At 38.1% G+C, this 18,656-nt stretch overlaps 1 protein-coding gene across 2 annotated transcripts in view; it reads right to left on the reverse strand.

Annotated features, from left to right (window-relative positions):
* creb5b (cAMP responsive element binding protein 5b) overlaps positions 1 to 18,656 on the reverse strand; it is a 408,265-nt gene that overhangs the window by 310,297 nt on the left and 79,312 nt on the right. For both annotated transcript variants that reach the window (XM_048615065.1, XM_048615073.1), the window contains exon 4: positions 8,030 to 8,151. In XM_048615065.1, coding sequence (XP_048471022.1) covers positions 8,030 to 8,151 — 122 coding nt within the window. The remainder of the gene's footprint in view (positions 1 to 8,029; positions 8,152 to 18,656) is intronic.

Genomic DNA, 18,656 nt, shown 5'->3' on the forward strand with positions numbered 1-18,656 from the left:
CCAATCAGGGAGCCTTGGCTGACAGACAAGAACAGGAAGGTCAGACATCCTGTTCACTCTGAGACAGTTGGCTCGAAGGGAGCTGGAACAGTGTCAATGACTATGCACAGTGGAAAAGAAGCTGTTCTTGAATCTGAAGTATAGAAGAATAAGAAGTGATCTCATTGAAAGCACTTAAAGGGTGGATGTAGAAAGAATGTTTTCCATAGCTGGGATTGAGTTGTGGGTGCTGGGTAGAATCAGGGAATCAGTCTCAGAATATAGGGATGAGCCAATTACGACTCAGATGCAGAGAAACTTCATCATTCAGAAGGTAATGAAACTTTGAATTTCTCTACCCAAGATGGCTATGGAAGCGAGTCACAGAATATGTTCAAGACAGGGTGTTGTGTTATGTCTTGAAGCTAGTATGTAGTATATCTTTAATAGATGTACTCATGATATTATCGCCATATCTTTATACATGACCTGATGGTATAAAGTGTGTCTTCATTTTAACTGTGGCTATTTGAAGCACAACACACTGATGGAAGTGTGCTACTTTATGACCAAATACCTTTGTACAAGCCCACATATTGAAGTACCTGTGATTGTAAAACATATCTGTAGATACCAGGAGCTGTAGTGCTGTAAGTACATTACCCATGACTAGTTCTTAGTCTTGTTAGTCTTACGGGAACTAACATAAGTACTGCCTCAACAGGTACAAATATCCTGTTGAAGGTAAAATCTAACAATATGATTACAGATCATGGTGACAGATCACAGATCAATAGATTCCTACATACTAATTACATAAAGGGAAATTGGGAAAAGATAGAAAATTTCATTGAGGGAGATGATCAGTCATGATCTAGATTGACTGAATAGGCTTGAAGTGCTGAATGGCCCACTCCTGCTCCTATGTTCTTAAATTCTGATGGCTAACCTTGGGTCTTGACTTCACATTCTCACCCACTGCTCATATCACTTGATTTTCAGAGAGATCAAAAAATAAGTGGACTCCAATTTTAATCTATTCAACAATGGAGCATTGACAACTCTCTCTGGTGGAGAATTTCAAAGATGTATTAGCCTTTGGGTTAAAAAATGGCTTCTAAACAATTATTCTCTTATTCGGAGACTGTGCCTCATATTTTATTTCTCCAGAGAGGGGAGCAACTGCTCATTCTCTACCCAATGAAGCCGCTTCACAGCCTTGCACTTTTCAACGAGATCACCTTCCATTCTTAGAACCTCAGACAATACATACCCAACTTATTAATCTCTAATCACAGGATGGTACCTAGGATAAGAGGGTCAATGGACTGTCTCCAATGCAGATATATCCTTCCTTAAAAATAGAGACCAAAACTATGCATAGTATTCTTAGTGTGGTCTCATCAAAGCCTTGTACAAGAATAGCAAAATTTCTCTATTCCTGTATTCCAAATCACTTGCAATAAATTCCAATATACAAGTTGCTTTCCTATTACTGCACAGGGTTATGGGATGAAGGGGAATAAATGCATTGAAGCATTTGATCGGCCATAATCTATGAATACCAGGCTAAGCTCATTGGGCTGAATGGCCCGCTTCTGTTCCTAAGTTCCTATTGCTTGCTCTATTTGTATGCTAACCTTTATTACTTGCCTCTCTGGACATCACTATTTAGGAGCTTTCATCTTTTTAAAAAAAATTCTGTGTGATGTAATCTGTCTAATTTACATGTATAATTTTAATGTTAGTTACTATAAGCTTGGATTTTGTGATTTTGATTGATAATTGATGAGTTTTTCTGAGTCTGAAGCTAATAGTTAACTCATAAGTATTTCTGTAACCATGGTGATGTCTTTTAGAAAGTTTTGGAGCCTGGCTGTAGACTGAATAGATTTTGTGCACTAAGAAGCTTTTGTTTATATTAGAATGTTTATAACCAGCATGGTAAATAATGGGACCTCAAAGGTTTGTTACAGCATTCCGAAATCTGCATTTTTTAAGCTTAATAGAAATGGCCATAACTGAGAGGCTTTTAGTTTAACTTTTGACTTTGACTAAGTTAGTCCTCTGAAGACCTTGGAAATGAATGGCTGAATACTGCAGTGCTTCTGAGAAGGGAATGATAGATTTAGTGTTACCTTGGAGTGAAAAGTTAATGTTAGTCCCAGAAATGTTGGGATAAAAACTGGAAGTAGTTATGTAAACTGAGTATGTTTAAGCTCAAATGTATGATGACTCCAGGAAGAAGCGATCTTCAGTTCTGGTTTTAAAAGTTGTAAGTGACTTAAACCTACCAAAGGGTTAGGTACAGGGACTCTGGTATGAGTACCATAGTAGTGTTTTGAACACTGTACCAGGAGTGGAGTTTTGGTTGCTATTGAAAACCTGTATTGTATCTTTTCAATTTAGAAAAGGAGTGATTTGTGATTATACCTTTACCAGGCATTTAAAATTTTTGAATCTGTATAATAGGTACATAGTTTGGATTATTCTATTTTAGCTACATTCCTTCTGTTATAGATTTCTCTTTTGTTGTTAAAGCAAAACCTGCAGCATTTCATGCCTATGGATCAATAAAAGACCACTTCGTTAGAATTAAAACAAGTAAAATTATGATCTATCAAGCCAGATCTAGTAATAACATCTGCTGCGACCATTACACCAACCAAAGTGAGTAATATCACACATTACGTACCACCTGCCATCTTGTTTTCCACTCACATGTCTACATTTTTTTTCATCTTTGTTTCCTCCTGCCAACTCCCACCTAGCTTTGTAACATCAGTTTTAAATTACTGTTTGTCTAAGTCATTAATATCGATTGTAAGTAGCTGAGGACTCATTACTGATTCCTGTGGCACTGGCCTGCCGCTTGCCAACTTGAAAATGCCACATTTATGTATATCCTTTGCTTCTAGTCTGTTAATTTATCATCTATTACTGCTAATTTATTACCCCTAACTTCAGGACAGAGTCCATACCTTCACAGTTCACCTTTTCTGTGGCACCTTATCAAATACCTTTTGAAAATCTAGGTATATTACATCTTCTGGTTCCCCTTTACTTACCTTAAATCTATGCCCCTTGGTAACTGAACCGCCTACTCAGGGGAAATTCTGATTCCTATTGACCCTATCTATGCCCCTCATAATCTTCTAAACCTCAATTAGGTACCGCTCAACCTTCTCTGCTCTAAAGAAAATAACCCCAGCCTGTGTTGCAACTCTTCATAGCCAAACACTCATATATGTCTCCATCAAAGCCTCCCAGTGCTCGTATTATTGTTGCATAATATATTATACTGTATGCATGATTTCCCTTTTGTGAAACATTAGACTTTGATTGCTAAGATTACTTTAATAATGGATTCCAAAAAATTTTCAAAGACTGACATGGAGCTAACTGGCCTCTAGTTTCCTGTTTTCTTTCTCTCTTTTCCATTAAATAGCAGTGTTATGTTTGCCAATATTTCTATGCTACAGGGAACATTCCCAGAAGCTGAGGAATTTTGAAAGATCTTCGCCAGTGCATCCATTATCTCTGCAGTTCTCTCTTTAAAAACACTAACATGTGGGCCATTAGGTCCTGAGGATTTGTTGGATTTTAGCCCTTTAAGTTTCTCCACTACTTTTTCTCCGTTGATATTACCTTAACATTAGGTGCTAAAAGTAAATTATGATTCAAGCTCGTGGTGCTATTGGATATGTCAGATCCCAGACATAGATCTGATTTGATAGATCAAGTATGTTTTTTCTCTGAGTAGATATTTAATGTGACGGTTAATTATAGACATATTCACACAAGGCTGCAGAATTTCTTTAACAGATTGGAAGTTTGTTACTCAAAAGAAGAAATTTAAAAAGACATAATATCTAAATATAGAAGACGGTTAGAAAGACTTGAAAACTAAGATAAACAAAGTTTCAGGCTACTTCCCAAGACTATCTATTATTCAGACTCAAAATCCAGAAAAATTACACTCTTATCTCAAATCCTAGGTTTCTGCTTCTCTGACTCATTACAGTTTCTTTGCTATAGAGTATGGAGATAATTCAATGAATCCTTTCCCAAGTCTATTGACATGAATATTTCACAAATTTGAGAGCCTAAACTTTCTCACTTCTAATAACCTGAAAATTTCTACACATGCTTTACTGTTTTAGACGATTTAAAGACTAAACCTATCTGCTGAGGTAACTGATGCCTTAAACCTTAAACACTTTCTGGGAGAGAAAGTAAACTTGCTCCTGAACTCAATTATGGTATCTTCAGAACAGAATTTAAACAAATTTGCACAATCCTAGATTTATTCTGAACAAAAAAATAAGCAACTGGCCTTAAGTGTTTATCCCTCCCATCATAAACTTAACAGAAGAATACCTTTCCATTAACAACACAGGTTACTGCATTCACCTCTTTCTGATAAATACTGGATTTATGTCACTGTCCTGAAAATAATATCTGATAGCATTATTTTTTAGTTAAAACCCTTCTCAGAAGTAACTAACGTGCAGTTAGCTCATTTTGAAATTCAAATTCCAAAAATTATATTACTATATGTAAACCACATTAAGTTGCCTTTTATTTCTGGTAAGCAACTTATATCTCCTTTGTTAAAATAGATGCAAAATGTTTGTTCAATATGTCTGCCAAGTCATAATTTCCCATAATTTCTCTTGCCTCTAGCTCTAAGGAATCAATATTTACCCAGCTACTCCCTTTTAATATTCTTGACTAGTTTCTCATCCTATTTTCTCTCCTTTTTATTAACTTTTTGGTCGCCATTTACTGTTTTCCAAAATAGTCCTCAGATTTATAATCTTGCACAAAACAATAATATGCCTCTTCTTTCATGTAAAACTATCCTTAACCACTTTAATAAGATGCAAAGGGATTTTTTGCTGAGTTTTTGACATTTTCAATTGTTTTTTTAAAGGTTTCACATTATTTATTAATGGTCATACATTTTAGTCTGTTTATCCAATTAACTTTAGCCAGTTCTCCTCTCAAACCTATAAATAATTGGCATTCTTTAAGATTTAAGTTTAAGATTCTTGGCTGAGATTGGAGTACGTCGCTTTCAAGCTGAACATGATATTCAACTATATTATGATCACTGGTTCCCAGCAGATGTTTTACTACAAGAACACTAATTAACCTTGTTTTATTACACAAGACTAGAACTAAACATGTTTTATCCCAAGCTGGTTCCACAACATATTGCTCCTATAAACAATCATAAAAACATTCCACACTCATCCTGTGTACCCCTGTTGCCTATTTAATTGGTCCTTCCTACAAAGATTAAACATTTCCCACAATTATTACATTGCCTGTTGCATGGTTGAATACTTCAAAAAAGACTCCACCCAGGAGAACAGTGTTACCTATAAACTTCTCTCAACAGCATTTTCTGACTCTTGCTATTCATAAAATTCATCCATATTGATTCTACTTCATGATTTTCTGAGTTGAGATCCTTCCTCACTAAAGTTCTTATCTCTTACCTTATTATTATACCTTTCTCCTTTGCCATTCTGTTTGTCTTTTCAAAATACTACATACTCTGAAATATTTATGTCCTAAATTTAAATATCGTGAAATCATCTCTAATCTAAACCATTTATCTTTATTTCAGCTCATTCGCTCATCTATGTAATTGTAGGTGCTTGACACGTGCATATAAGGAGCAATTAATTTCAGTAGTGGAACCACTGTTATTCACAATTTACAATAATTATTTGGACTTAGAAACAAGTAACTCAATATCAAAATTTGCGCATGATATCAAATTGTATAGCTAATATTGAGGGAAGAAAAGTGCAACATAATACAAGATGATATTTAAATACTAGCAGATTTTAAAATTAAGTTTAAATTCAATCAATAGATAAATGTAAGGTGACACAGTCAGGGAAATAAAGGCATTAGCAGTACCTTACAGTGTAAGGAACTAAATGGCATGAAAGTGCAAAGGAATCTAGGGACGTGGGGATACAAATTATAAAAAATGTTTCATTAATTCATGGGATATGGGCATCTCCGGCTAGGCTAGCATTGATGAACCATCCTTAATTGCCCTTCAAGTGGTGCTTATCAGTCTTGAATCATTGCAATCAGCAAATCATTGCTTAGAAAGCGCTGGGATTTATTTTTGGTGGTATTGAATTCAAAAGTGTTGAACTCAAATTCATTTTGAACCTTGGTTAAGATGTCCTTAGAATATTATGAATTGTTCCGGTCTCTACACTTTTATCTCATGAATCTATGTCCTTTTTTAAAGTGTAAAAAATATTTACAAGAACAGTAATAAAACTGAGAGCACGGCAAGAAAGTTTGAACAATTAAAGATGGAGAAAACTTAGAGGTGGCTTGACGGGTTCTTTATAGATAAATTCAGGGAGACTCTTCCAAAAACTAGAAACTATGTACAAAGTATAATCACCACTAAATCCAGTAACAAAGTAAGGAGGAATTTCCTTAGTCAGAGAATGGTTGAATGCGGAATTTACTGCAATGAGGCAAATAGTTTAGATGCTTTCATAAGCAAGCTATGTTACACTTCACTGAGGTAGTGCACTGAAAATCAAGCCCCAGTATTCAGGGAGTAATTACAGAAGTTAAAAGTGTTATAACTTATGCAAAGCTCACCAAATTACTTCACTTTCAGACCCAGGTTGATAGAAATTACAGACCAGGTTTCTGCACTGAACAAGAATCGATATTTATAACAGGTATTTAGACTCTTATTAGAAGTAGAAAGTTACAAACCATCGGCATATAATATCACTAATTAAAAGTTTAATCTCCTTATAAGCTATCCTTTGCATAGACAAACAAGTAGGTAAAAATAGGCTATGGCAGAGGAAAAAAGAACTGAAAAGACAGTTCAGTACTCTTTGTTTTAAGGTTCTGTTGGTGAGTTGCCCCTTAGGACTTTACTCATGGTCAGCACAGGGTTTTGCAGCTGTCTTTCTTCAGGTGCTTCCACTGGTTGGTAGGAGACACAAGATGACCCGTTCATTTATAAAAAGTCTCAGATTTATCACTTAAAAGTTACCAGTTTACAACAACTGTTTCAGGATATATAAAATGGTTTTCTTCAGGTTTAAAGTTAGTTTTAAGTGAACAGAAAGACTGCTCCCGAACTGGGGAGGAGCTGAACATTTCTCTCTCTCAGTAACTTGTTCCCAGCTCTAAGCTATTCAATTATCTGAGAACTAATCACAGTGGTTCCACTACAGAAATGTGAATGTGGCTGCCAGTCATCAATAACTGGTCATTAGTCCATAGGCCAAATGACTTCTTGTTGTCCACTTCAGCTATATCCGTAAACCCTTACATCTCCAAATCACTTACAACTCAAACTTCAATTACTGCTTGTTCAATCAATTGAATACACAATACCTGCAATAGATGTCAGGTTACTTGCTTTCTAAACTATAGCACTCTTCCAAACACTGATTTTAAAAGAGCTTTTTTCTCATTTCAATCCACAATTTTAAAAAAAGCACTAAATAAAAAGACTCAGTCCTCAGAACTAGATGTGTGTGAGAGAGAAAAGGGAACAGAAAGATTCACTGAAATGCTGAGATGAGGTACATGGTATAGGAAGCTACCCATGGAATCAAACACAGATTAGTTTAACAGAAATGCTTTTGTTTCTGTGTTGTGTGTTGTCAGAAATTCTGTGCAAAATTTATAAAATTTCTCTTATTCAAATTCTTTCAGATACAGTGAAGGAAAAACCTTTAATCCAGTAAATTGTGTCACAGCGAGAGCACAGAGTTAAACATTAAAGTTTGATCTATTATTGGGACTTGTAAATATTCATTTATGTGGTATTTTCTCAGTCTGGCAGCTTCTGTTAGCACAGCACCAAAGAGCTTATCAAAAAGTGAATCAATTTTTGCATCAAAGCAAGCTGTTGTTAATTGGCATATAAAGAAGTGAAAGTGCAGAGTTATTCAGACTTTCCAAACCATTCCTTCTGAAAGAGTAGGAGATCCTACAGCAGAAAAATGTACACCAAGACAATATACTCACATACCCTTTTGTTATCTTCCTCCTCCTGTGCTTTCCGAAACTCCTGCTCTAAGGAACATGCCAGCTCATTAAAGAGTCCAACTTCTTCACAGTTCTTCAGAAATCGAGTAGGGGTGGGAGTCTGGTCTACAAAAATAATGTGTTAGAATTATTTGCATTAAGTTCTACTAACTAAAATAAACATACTCTCTTCCTCATTCTCTAACATCTAGCGATCAAGCCCCAAGATAGATACAATAAATTTGACTTGTGACTACACATTTTTCAGGATTTAGGAGTATCTTTGGAATAACTTGATAAAATATGCAACATCCAAAATAACATAAGCTCAGTGAACATCAAACAGAAGTATACATATCAAGCAGGTTATGATGTCATCCAGTTTGTAACAGTAATTTAACAACAAGGTGCCATTTTGGAACTCAATGCTCCAGCTGATAAACTCAACCTCAGACAGCCAAACTCTTGTCCAACAACAGGAAAGACACCCAACCAGCTCTATTTAAAAAAGTTCAGCCACCACATTTACATTAGTTGTTGGTTGATTTCTTCTGATCATTGCTGTACAAGCGTTGGATGTTTTCTACAGATGTCTGACGTCACTAAAATCTACAGGGAGTATTACGGTGCTGAGGGACGTTTTGCTGACTTAAAAGCTTGTTTGCAAAGTCATTGCCCCTAGACACGGATGTATTACTAGACAGTTCCCTGGAGAGAGAATGTTACTTGGAGAATGTAAATAGGCAACACAGAGCAAGGCAAGGCGCTGCAAGAAGGAGAAACAGAAGAAGGGCTCTCAACAGAAAGCGTCTGGGGAATAGTTCTCTGATTTAACCAGAGAGAGGAACAATGTGTGAGACATCTTCACTTCGAAGAACGTCATCACTGAAATGGTACCAGCTGCAGGCATAACCCCAAAATCAGAGTTAGGGCAAACTCAAATAATGCTTACCTCAACTTTGCACATTATCCCTTCTGATTGGGAGTATGGAATGTAAGGAAAATCAAATAAAAGTATAAATCCATCTAAATTATGGAATAAATGTATTTCTAAAATGTACAAATTAAGTCATTATTTATAAAATCTTAATTTCTTGACCTAGATTTCTGTAAGGTGCCAAGTTATCACCTGGCTTTAGGAAATAAAAAGAGAAAATTATGGGATCACTGAGCAGAATAGGCAGTACCCATGGCTGAAGGAACAGGCTTTAATTGTGATCAGTCCAATCTAAGGGAAGGGTTTCCCTTCCATCATGTAGACTCACCACTTTAGATTTTGTTTATTTCTTCACAGCTGTGCAATGCACTCTCGCATTCCCTGATCTGCCTCAGCAGTATCCAACTCTTCCTTAGGGGCAGTCAGGTCTTCAGAGCTGCTGGCCCTCGAACTGGGCCAGTGGCATAGAGTGCCCATGATAGTGAATGCAGAGGTGACTAATTCAGAAGTGACGTCCCAGAAGATTGCTGAAATTGTCTCGCTGCCAATAAGTGAGAACCCAGAACCTCTATTTGAACCCAACTTTCAGCCACAAGTCTGAATGAAAATCCAGCTCAATGTTTCAGATTAGTGATCTTTAATCAAACCCCTAGCTTCCGATTCATTTGTCTGGACTCTGATTTTTTTCTGATTGATTCAGACTTCAAACTGATTGAAATACATTATTGTCGGGTGGTTAGATTATGCTACAATTATTGCCTTTCAAAATCATTAATTATAAAGTGTTCTGTAAGGGTTCTTGGGGCATGGCGGTAGCGTCAGGAGGCCCACATTCAAGTCCCACCTAATCCAGAAGTGTATAATAAGATCTCTGAACAGGTTGATTAGGGGAAAAAAAAATCTACAAAGTGTTGCCAACAATCCAGAGTATAGAAACAGGGTGCACAGCACAAGAGGTTCTTGTACAGAATAAACACAGACATGAGCTTGTTCCCACCCTTCTTAAACTAATTTAAAAACAAATCTTTCTATTTCTTTCTCCCTTGCATGTATCTGTGATAGTTGTCTCAACTTTAAACGAGTGAGTTGGGGGGAAGGGAAAGGGAAAACGACAGGGAGTATGATGGTAAATGAAAAGGTAAGCAGCAGGTTAGCATGTGTGCAGGAGGGTTTAAGTTCAAGGCAGACTATGAAAGAAGCAAAAAGGAAGGATAACTCAGGTGATATTATTAGAGATGTTGGAAATCATGAGGGTAAGAAAGCTAGCATAAAGGCACTTTACCTGAATGCTCGTAGCATTCGTAACAAGGTTGATGAGTTAACGGCACAAATCATCGCGAATGAATATGATTTGGTAGCCATTACGGAGACATGGTTACAGGATGGTCACAACTGGGAGTTAAATATCCAAGGGTACCAGACTATTCGGAAGGACAGACAGGAAGGTAAGGGAGGTGGTGTAGCTCTGATATTCAAGGACGCCATCAGGGCGGTGCTGAGAGATGATATAGGTTCTATGGAGAATGAGGTTGAATCCATTTGGGTGGAAATTAGAAATTCTAAGAGGAAAAAGTCACTGATAGGCGTAGTCTATAGGCCACCAAATAATAACATCACATTGGGGCGGGCAATAAACAAAGAAATAACTAATGCCTGTAATAATGGTACGGCAATTATCATGGGGGATTTTAACCTACATGTAGATTGGTCGAACCAGCTCGGTCAGGGTAGCCTTGAGGAGGAGTTCGTTGAGTATATCCGTGATAGTTTTCTTGAACAGTATGTAATGGAACCGACAAGGGAGCAAACTATCCTAAATCTGGTCCTGTGTAATGAGACAGGAATAATTAATGACCTCATAGTTAGGGATCCTCTTGGAAGGAGATTGAGAATACAGATGGAGAGTGTGAAGATAAAATCCAATACCAGGGTCCTGTGCTTGAACAAGGGGAACTACAATAGAATGAGGGAGGACTTGGCTAAAGTAGACTGGAAACAAAGATTTTATGGTGGGACAGTTGACGAGCAGTGGAGGACTTTCAAAGCAATCTTTCAAAGTGCTCAGCACAAGTATATTCCAATGAAAAGGAAGGACTGTAAGAAGGGTCTAGGCCCGAAACGTCAGCCTCTCTGCTCCTATGATGCTGCTTGGCCTGCTGTGTTCATCCAGCCCTGCACCTTGTTGTCTCGGATTCTCCAGCATCTGCAGTTCCTACTATCACTGTAAGAAAAGGGGTCATCTGCCATGGGTGTCTAAAGAAATAAGGGAGGCTATCAAATTGAAAGAGAAGGCATACAAAGTGGCAAAAAACAGCATGAAACTAGAAGATTGGGAAAACTTTAAAGGTCAACAGAAAGCCACAAAAAGAGCTATAAAGAAAAGTAAGATAGAACATGAGAAAAAACTAGCACAGAATATAAAGGCAGATAGTAAAAGTTTCTATAAATATATAAAACGAAAAAGAGTGGCTAAAGTAAACGTTGGCCCTTTAGAGCATGAGAAGGGGAATTTAGTTATGGGATATGATGAAATGGCCGAGGCATTGAACAAGTATTTTGTATCGGTCTTCACAGAGGAGGACACTAATAACATGCCAGAAATTGACAAAGAGACGAAGGTAGGTGAGGACCTGGAAACAATCATTATTACGGAAGAGGTAGTGTTGGGCAAGCTAATGGAGCTAAGGATTGATAAGTCTCCTGGCCCTGATGGAATGCATCCCAGCGTACTAAAAGAGATGGCGGGAGAAATAGCAGGTGCACTGGTGGTAATTTTCCAAAATTCACTGGACTCTGGGGCAGTCCCAGCAGATTGGAAAACAGCAAATGTGATGCCACTGTTTAAAAAGGGAAGTAGACAAAAGATGGGGAATTATAGGCCGGTTAGCTTAACCTCTGTAGTGGGGAAGATGCTTGAGTCTATTATCAAGGAAGAAATAGCAAGGCATCTTGATAGAAATTGTCCCGTTGGGCAGACGCAGCATGGGTTCATGAAGGGCAGGTCATGCTTGACAAATCTTTTGGAATTCTATGAAGACATTACGAGCAAGGTGGACAATGGGGACCCAGTGGATGTGGTGTACCTAGATTTCCAAAAGGCCTTCGACAAGGTGCCGCACAAGAGGCTACTGCATAAGATAAGGATGCATGGCATTCAGGGTAAAGTATTAGCATGGATAGAGGATTGGTTGACTAACAGGAAGCAAAGAGTGGGGATAAATGAGTGCTATTCTAGCTGGCAGTCAGTGACTAGTGGTGTGCCTCAGGGATTGGTGTTGGGACCGCAATTATTTACAATTTGTATAGATGATTTGGAGTTGGGGACCACGTGTAGGGTGTCAAAATTTGCAGATGACACTAAGATGAGTGGCAGAGCAAAGTGTGCAGAGGACTGTGAAACTTTGCAGAAGAACATAGATACATTGAGTGAGTGGGCAAAGGTCTGGCAGATGGAATACAATGTAAATAAATGTGAAGTGATACATTTTGGTAGGAGTAATAGTAAAAAGGATTATTACTTGAATGGTAAAAAGTTGCAGCATGCTGCTATGCAGAGGGACCTGGGTGTCCTTGTGTCTGAATCACAGAAGGTAGGTTTGCAGGTACAACAAGTAATTGGGAAGGCAAATGGAATTTTGTCCTTCATTGCTAAAGGGATTGAAATTAAAAGCAGAGAGGTTATGTTGCAGCTGTACAAGGTGCTAGTGAGGCCACACTTGGAGTACTGTGTGCAGTTTTGGTCTCCTTACTTGAGAAAGGATGTATTGGCACTGGAGGGGGTGCAAAGGAGGTTCATAGGTTGATTCCGGAGTTGAGGGGGTTGGCTTATGAGGAGAGACTGAGTAGATTGGGATTATATTCATTGGAATTCAGAAGATTGAGGGGGGATCTTATAGAAACATACAAAATTATGAAGGGAATAGATAAGATAGAAGTAGAGAGGATGTTTCCACTGGCAGGTGAAGCTGGGACAAGAGGGCATAGCCTCAAGATTAGAGGGAGCAGATTTAGGACTGAATTGAGAAGGAATTTCTTCACCCAGAGGGTTGTTAATCTGTGGAATTCCTTGCCCAGTGAAGTAGTTGACGCTACTTCAGTAAACGTTTTTTAAAAAAAGTAGATTTTTTTTAACAATAAAGGAATTAAGGGATATGGTGAGAACGCGGGTAAGTGGATCTGAGTCCACGAAAAGATCAGCCATGATCTTATTGAATGGCGGAGCAGGCTCGAAGGGCCAAGACAGCCTACTCCTGCTTCTAGTTCTTATATTCTTATGTTCTTAACTAGTCCTTACTGAGTGATTTCCACATTCTAAACACTCTTTGCATAAATTAGAACCAAAAGAACTGCAGATGCTGTAAATCAGAAACAAAAACATAAGTTGCTGGAAAAGCTCAGCAGGTCTGGCAGCATCTGCGAAGAGAAATCAGAGTTGACTCAGTTCTGAGGAAGGGTCGCCAGACTTGAAACGTTAACTCTGATTTCTCCTCACTAATGCTGCCAGACTTGCTGAGCTTTTCCAGCAACTTCTGTTTTTGACTCTTTGCATAAAGTCATTTTGGAATGCAGCACCAAGCCCATCCGATGAAGACAGCTGGATTACCATAGAAGAACCTCTTGTGCTGTGTGCCCTGTTTCCATACTGTAGACTGTTGGCAACACTTCGTACGAAATGATTTTGAAAGACAGTAGTTTAGCATAAAATACCCACATGGGCAATAGGGTATTGCAATCAGTTTGAGCACAATCTGAAATAAATAAAATCCAGAAAAACTAATGAAAAACTGGGGCTCTGATGAAAGATTGCTGACCAGACAAGGCAAGGGCTGCCTCCTTTTAGGGTGCACTGTGCTAGTCAGACGCCATCCTCAAGGTATCCAGCCCCTGTCTAACTCAGCCACCAACAACCATGCTTTCCTTCTCTGGGCCTTCTGTCTTGCTCCTGTGAGACCTAACACTTACCTTGAAATCCAGCTCCACTGCTGCTCACTTCCCTCTGGGACTTGCTGCACTCCCAGCAAGCTCATCACTCCCAGTGGTGCTCCTAGGACCAGAGAACTGCCACCCATGCGATTGACAGGCAGCTCTGAGAGGTGGGACCTTTTCAATGGGAACAGATATCCCATCTAAAGTCAATTAACAGTCCAACAACTGCAGGTCACACCAGCCACAAAAACATATGGACTTGCACTCGACTTTTATACTCCGTTGGGAGAGCCCTGCTCCGAAAGGAAATGTGTTCTATGTAATTGTGATGACACCTTCAAACTTAGTCTCTCTTCTCTCTCATTCTCCCCCAGATATTCTCTGGTTCTCCTCATGTTATGGGTGACCTAGAGATTCAAGAATGATGTTAAGAACTTTAGTGTCTATGTGGCACTCAGCTTGGGTGAAAAGCCTATCACAGCTGGAGGTATGTGGAGGTAGATGCAAATCTGACACCACAGTGGAAGGTGTATGCTGGTTAGGATTGGACAATGGAAATATTAGGCTTTAGGCATGAGTCCTGAGTGTTGAGGATTGAGTGATGGGGGTGTGGTAAATTGAACAGTGTGAAAGGTGGGTTTCAAAAGGTGAAAAGAAGTTGCATTTATTGACCTTTTCCGTTTGAGAAATCATTCTGCCAGGTCGATAGGGTCATACTTCAGACATTTACCTCCCTCACCACCTATTCCCATGCTCTTTGGGGATTCTGATGTGAGGGCCTCCTGACCACTCCCACGGTAGCACTTTTTCTCTTCAAGCCCACCTCTGCCACTATTGCCACCGCTGCAATTTCACAAAATCTTGGAGTCCCCTTCTTGGCCTTGTCTTCCACTTTACCACACTTTGTTTGAACCATCAGCTTTTGCAGCCCTCAGTCAATTAGCATGGCTTCCCTTTAAGTGGGGCAGACTGCCTTCGAGTTTGCTGGAACACACACCAGCATCACACACTGTTAGGACTCCTGATCTGTGTGCAGGCAGCCTATAGCACAGGTCACAATGAGCTGCATGCCACAATCACTTCATAAAATTTGCATGTACTTTTAGTCCATTGTTTCTATGTCTATTTTATTAAACCCTTTCATAATCTCTGACAGCTCATCCTTCAGTCTTCTCTTCTCCAGAGGAAGGAGCCGAGCCTGATCAATATTCCTGATAAATTGGATCTCCCAGTTCTAATTTCAGTAGAACAGCTTTTTTTTTGTATCTTCTCCAGTGTCACTACATCCTCTTTATAATATGAAGACCAGATCCGTTTTCTGTGCTCCAAGTACAGTACCCAGGTTGCATTCGTGTTTGACATAAAGTCCCTGCTTTTTAATTCTATTCCTCTACAAATGAACTCTAATGGATTATTTGCTTCTTTTTAATGGCCTCATATGTTGTTTCTCTTAGATATCTGTGTGTCTGTAGCATCAGCATTTCTTGGTGTTGTGTGTGTGTATTCTATGAAATTTTAAAAAAATCAATGACATACCTGTTTCTTTTATTCAAACTCTTTTAACAATGGACATGGTTAGACGTTTGCCTACCAGGGTGGAAATCCAGTGATGTTGTCATCTGTTCCTGGCATACAATATTTTTTTCCTCATCTGTCTTTGCGTTCTGATGATAGTTACTAACTAAGCTATTGAATCACTTGGGATACTATGAAATACTAAAGGGAAGTTACTGCTGGAAGTGATAAATAGATGTTTGTTGCATCCAAACAGAGAATACACATTAAAAGTACCTAATTAGTTAGAAAGTTCTTTGGAAAGCTCTGAGGCCATGAAAGGTGCTATATGAATGCAAGCTTGTTCATTCATAGTTTGCTTTGGAAGAGAGGATGCTGAAGACAGATTGTAAGTGGCTGAGATAAAGTAAATAACAAGTATTTATTTCCCTCAGCGTGAGGCCAATAGCAGGACATATATCCAAGGAGTCAGAGGATTGGAGGGAAGTTGAGGAGAGTTTTCTTTCATCCACAAAGAGTGTGCAACTCACTGACTGAAAAAAATGATAGTGGCAGAAATCATGACTGCATTTAAAAAGTACTTGAAATGCCACAATCTACAGGTTTGTCAGATATGACCAAACAAGTAAAAACGGATTTGAGCCCTTTCTAGTACTGTGCCTTGAGTCATACACTCCAAAACAACTGAAATATTCATTACCAGCCAGAATTCAGATCACAAGCAACATGTAGGTTTGGAGTGCAAGGATCAACATCCAGGTTCAGAACAGGTCTCATTTTCACAATATAATCGCTGAAAACTGAGAGTTGAAACTCTGAATATTATCAACACACCCATTTAATTCCTAGGCAATAGGTTCACATGATGACAATTAATTATCAATGTTTGATTAAAAAAAAGCATTTACTGAAGGGTGCAGTATCTACTGGATACCAAAACTACAATTAATGGTATTCTGTGGTCAACATCTGACTCTAATTTTTATTTATTGTAAGGGAGTGGTTTGTTTACATGCCTTGGCCCTTTAAAGCAGCCAATTTGTGTGTGGCCTGTGCAGCTTAGAAGGAACAATGGTCAGCCATGAAGTAACAACACACATCATTGACCTCAAAGAAAGCCGACCACAAACATCTAGCAATTTCTTTGGCATGAACTTCACCATTCAAGACTTAGTTTGATCTCCAGCATGAGCGAAACTGAAGTCTTCAAGAAGGGTAAGAAGCTAATCTCAGATATTTCGCCCAGAGAACAAACCAAGAAATGAAAAACAATGATTATCCTTCACGTTTCAATTATTTTGCAGATAGCAGAATTGAGATTGTGATGTACACATTGGATTAAAGTGAAAGTGCAAATATCAAAAATTTTAAAATTACAATGCAAGGATTTTTAAAATCATTATCCACAAATATGTGGTTATAATATTATATGGTTTGTAAAGAGATCTGAACTGCATTTAAAATGGTCACAGGAATCTTACAAAATAGCACCTGAAAGCCACATAACTTCTGTTGTGAATTCAACTGCAATCAATCAGACAATGCTATCTTAAGAGTCAATCACCAAAGATCACAAAATAATTCAAGGATTGCACTACTGTCCATTGAATCCTCAAAAGATGTGAAGACTCAAATGCTTCTGCTGCATAAAGCTGTACTTGTTATTGTTTTTAAATTGGAATTCTTGATAATTGAAATTGAGCTACATACAAACTTATACAAACGTTTAATTCACAGACTACCAAGCATATGCCTGGCATGTAGCCACATCAATCATTATGGGGAAAATTGACATCTCATGAACATAAACTTAGTTTTTGAAGGCCAGAGCACTTTTTTTCAAGAGTAATGATGAACCTACTATGCCTTTAAAAACCAAAATATACATCATTCAACAAGGTTCCAATTTTGAAGGTTCTTTACAGATACAGAAATAGCATAAAAGTGGGAGTTCATCACCAATTCAAATGACTTCTAAAATTTTTTTTATCTTCAGGGACTTTGACAGCATACTCTTGTGGATGAACAAGGCATCAAAAAATGGAAAACCAGTTTTACAGTTCTAACCACGGTGAAGGCTGACAGTTTTTCCATCATTATAACCATAAGATCCAGGCCGTTGCATGGTACAAAAAATAACACCAAGATGTTTGGACTAACCATTGCTTGTCCTATTTTTGCAAAGCAAGTTTGGTTGTTGTGGATACTCTTGATCAAAGAATGACTTATGATCAAAACTAAAAGTTATTTAATGTTGAAAAAAAAGTGATAAAATCTTACTTAATACACACAAAGAAAGGAACTTCAAAGCACTGCATGAATGTAAAGTGCTGTAATGCCATGTTTGACCCAAGGGGTCACCACTGTATTGTATGCTTTGTTGTCCTGAACAGCTACTGTGGTTTATACAATCATGATTGGGATAGATATTTGAGTTAATCAGCAGATTCATTTTGGGAAAATAAATGTATTTCTAATATCCTAACAATTACCAAAACCTCCTTATTGTGAGCACAACATAGAATAGTTTGAAGAAAATCTGTAAACCTGTAAAATTATTAACAAACATCAACTGGCCCTATGCAACCTAATTGCTCAAAAAGAAAGTTACTAATGTGTGTAAGAAGTTCAAATTTATTTTTTTTCTTTTCACAATTACCTCTTTTTCACCTTCACTTGTATACAGGTGGTAACTCATGCTGTGAAGAGATCCACATGACTAACACCACACATCAGCTCAATTCAAGTCCATTATTCATAACTGAGTCTCGATGCAAGGTTAATTAATGATTCAGTAGAGGAGAACATCATAGCCAAATACTGCTCTGTGATCCAATTTCCTGTTGAAACTTAGAATGGAATCTGCTTCCACCAGAATTTCTAAGTGCAATTGTGACAGTAACAATTTGCAGTGTAAAAAAGGTTTACTCCCAAACCAATAGTTCCTTCTCAATTACCTTAACTTTGTGTCCTCTGGTTACCAATTCTTCTGTCACGGGAAACAATTTGCTCTTATTTACTATATTAAAGCAGTTTAAATGCTGCTTAACATTTCATGAACGAAGAGAACAATCCCAGCTTCACCAGTGTTTCCACACAACTGAAGTCTCTCAAGCCTGGTACCAATCTTCAGCACTCTCTCAATGGCCTTCACATACTTCCAGAACGTGGCATGCAGAATCAAACATAAGATTTTATAACGGTTAACATAACTTCCTTGTGTTGTTATAATCTTATGGGCAAAATTTTGACA

Source organism: Rhincodon typus, chromosome 2 (genome assembly GCF_021869965.1).
Source record: "Rhincodon typus isolate 14 chromosome 2, sRhiTyp1.1, whole genome shotgun sequence".
Taxonomy (NCBI): domain Eukaryota; kingdom Metazoa; phylum Chordata; class Chondrichthyes; order Orectolobiformes; family Rhincodontidae; genus Rhincodon; species Rhincodon typus.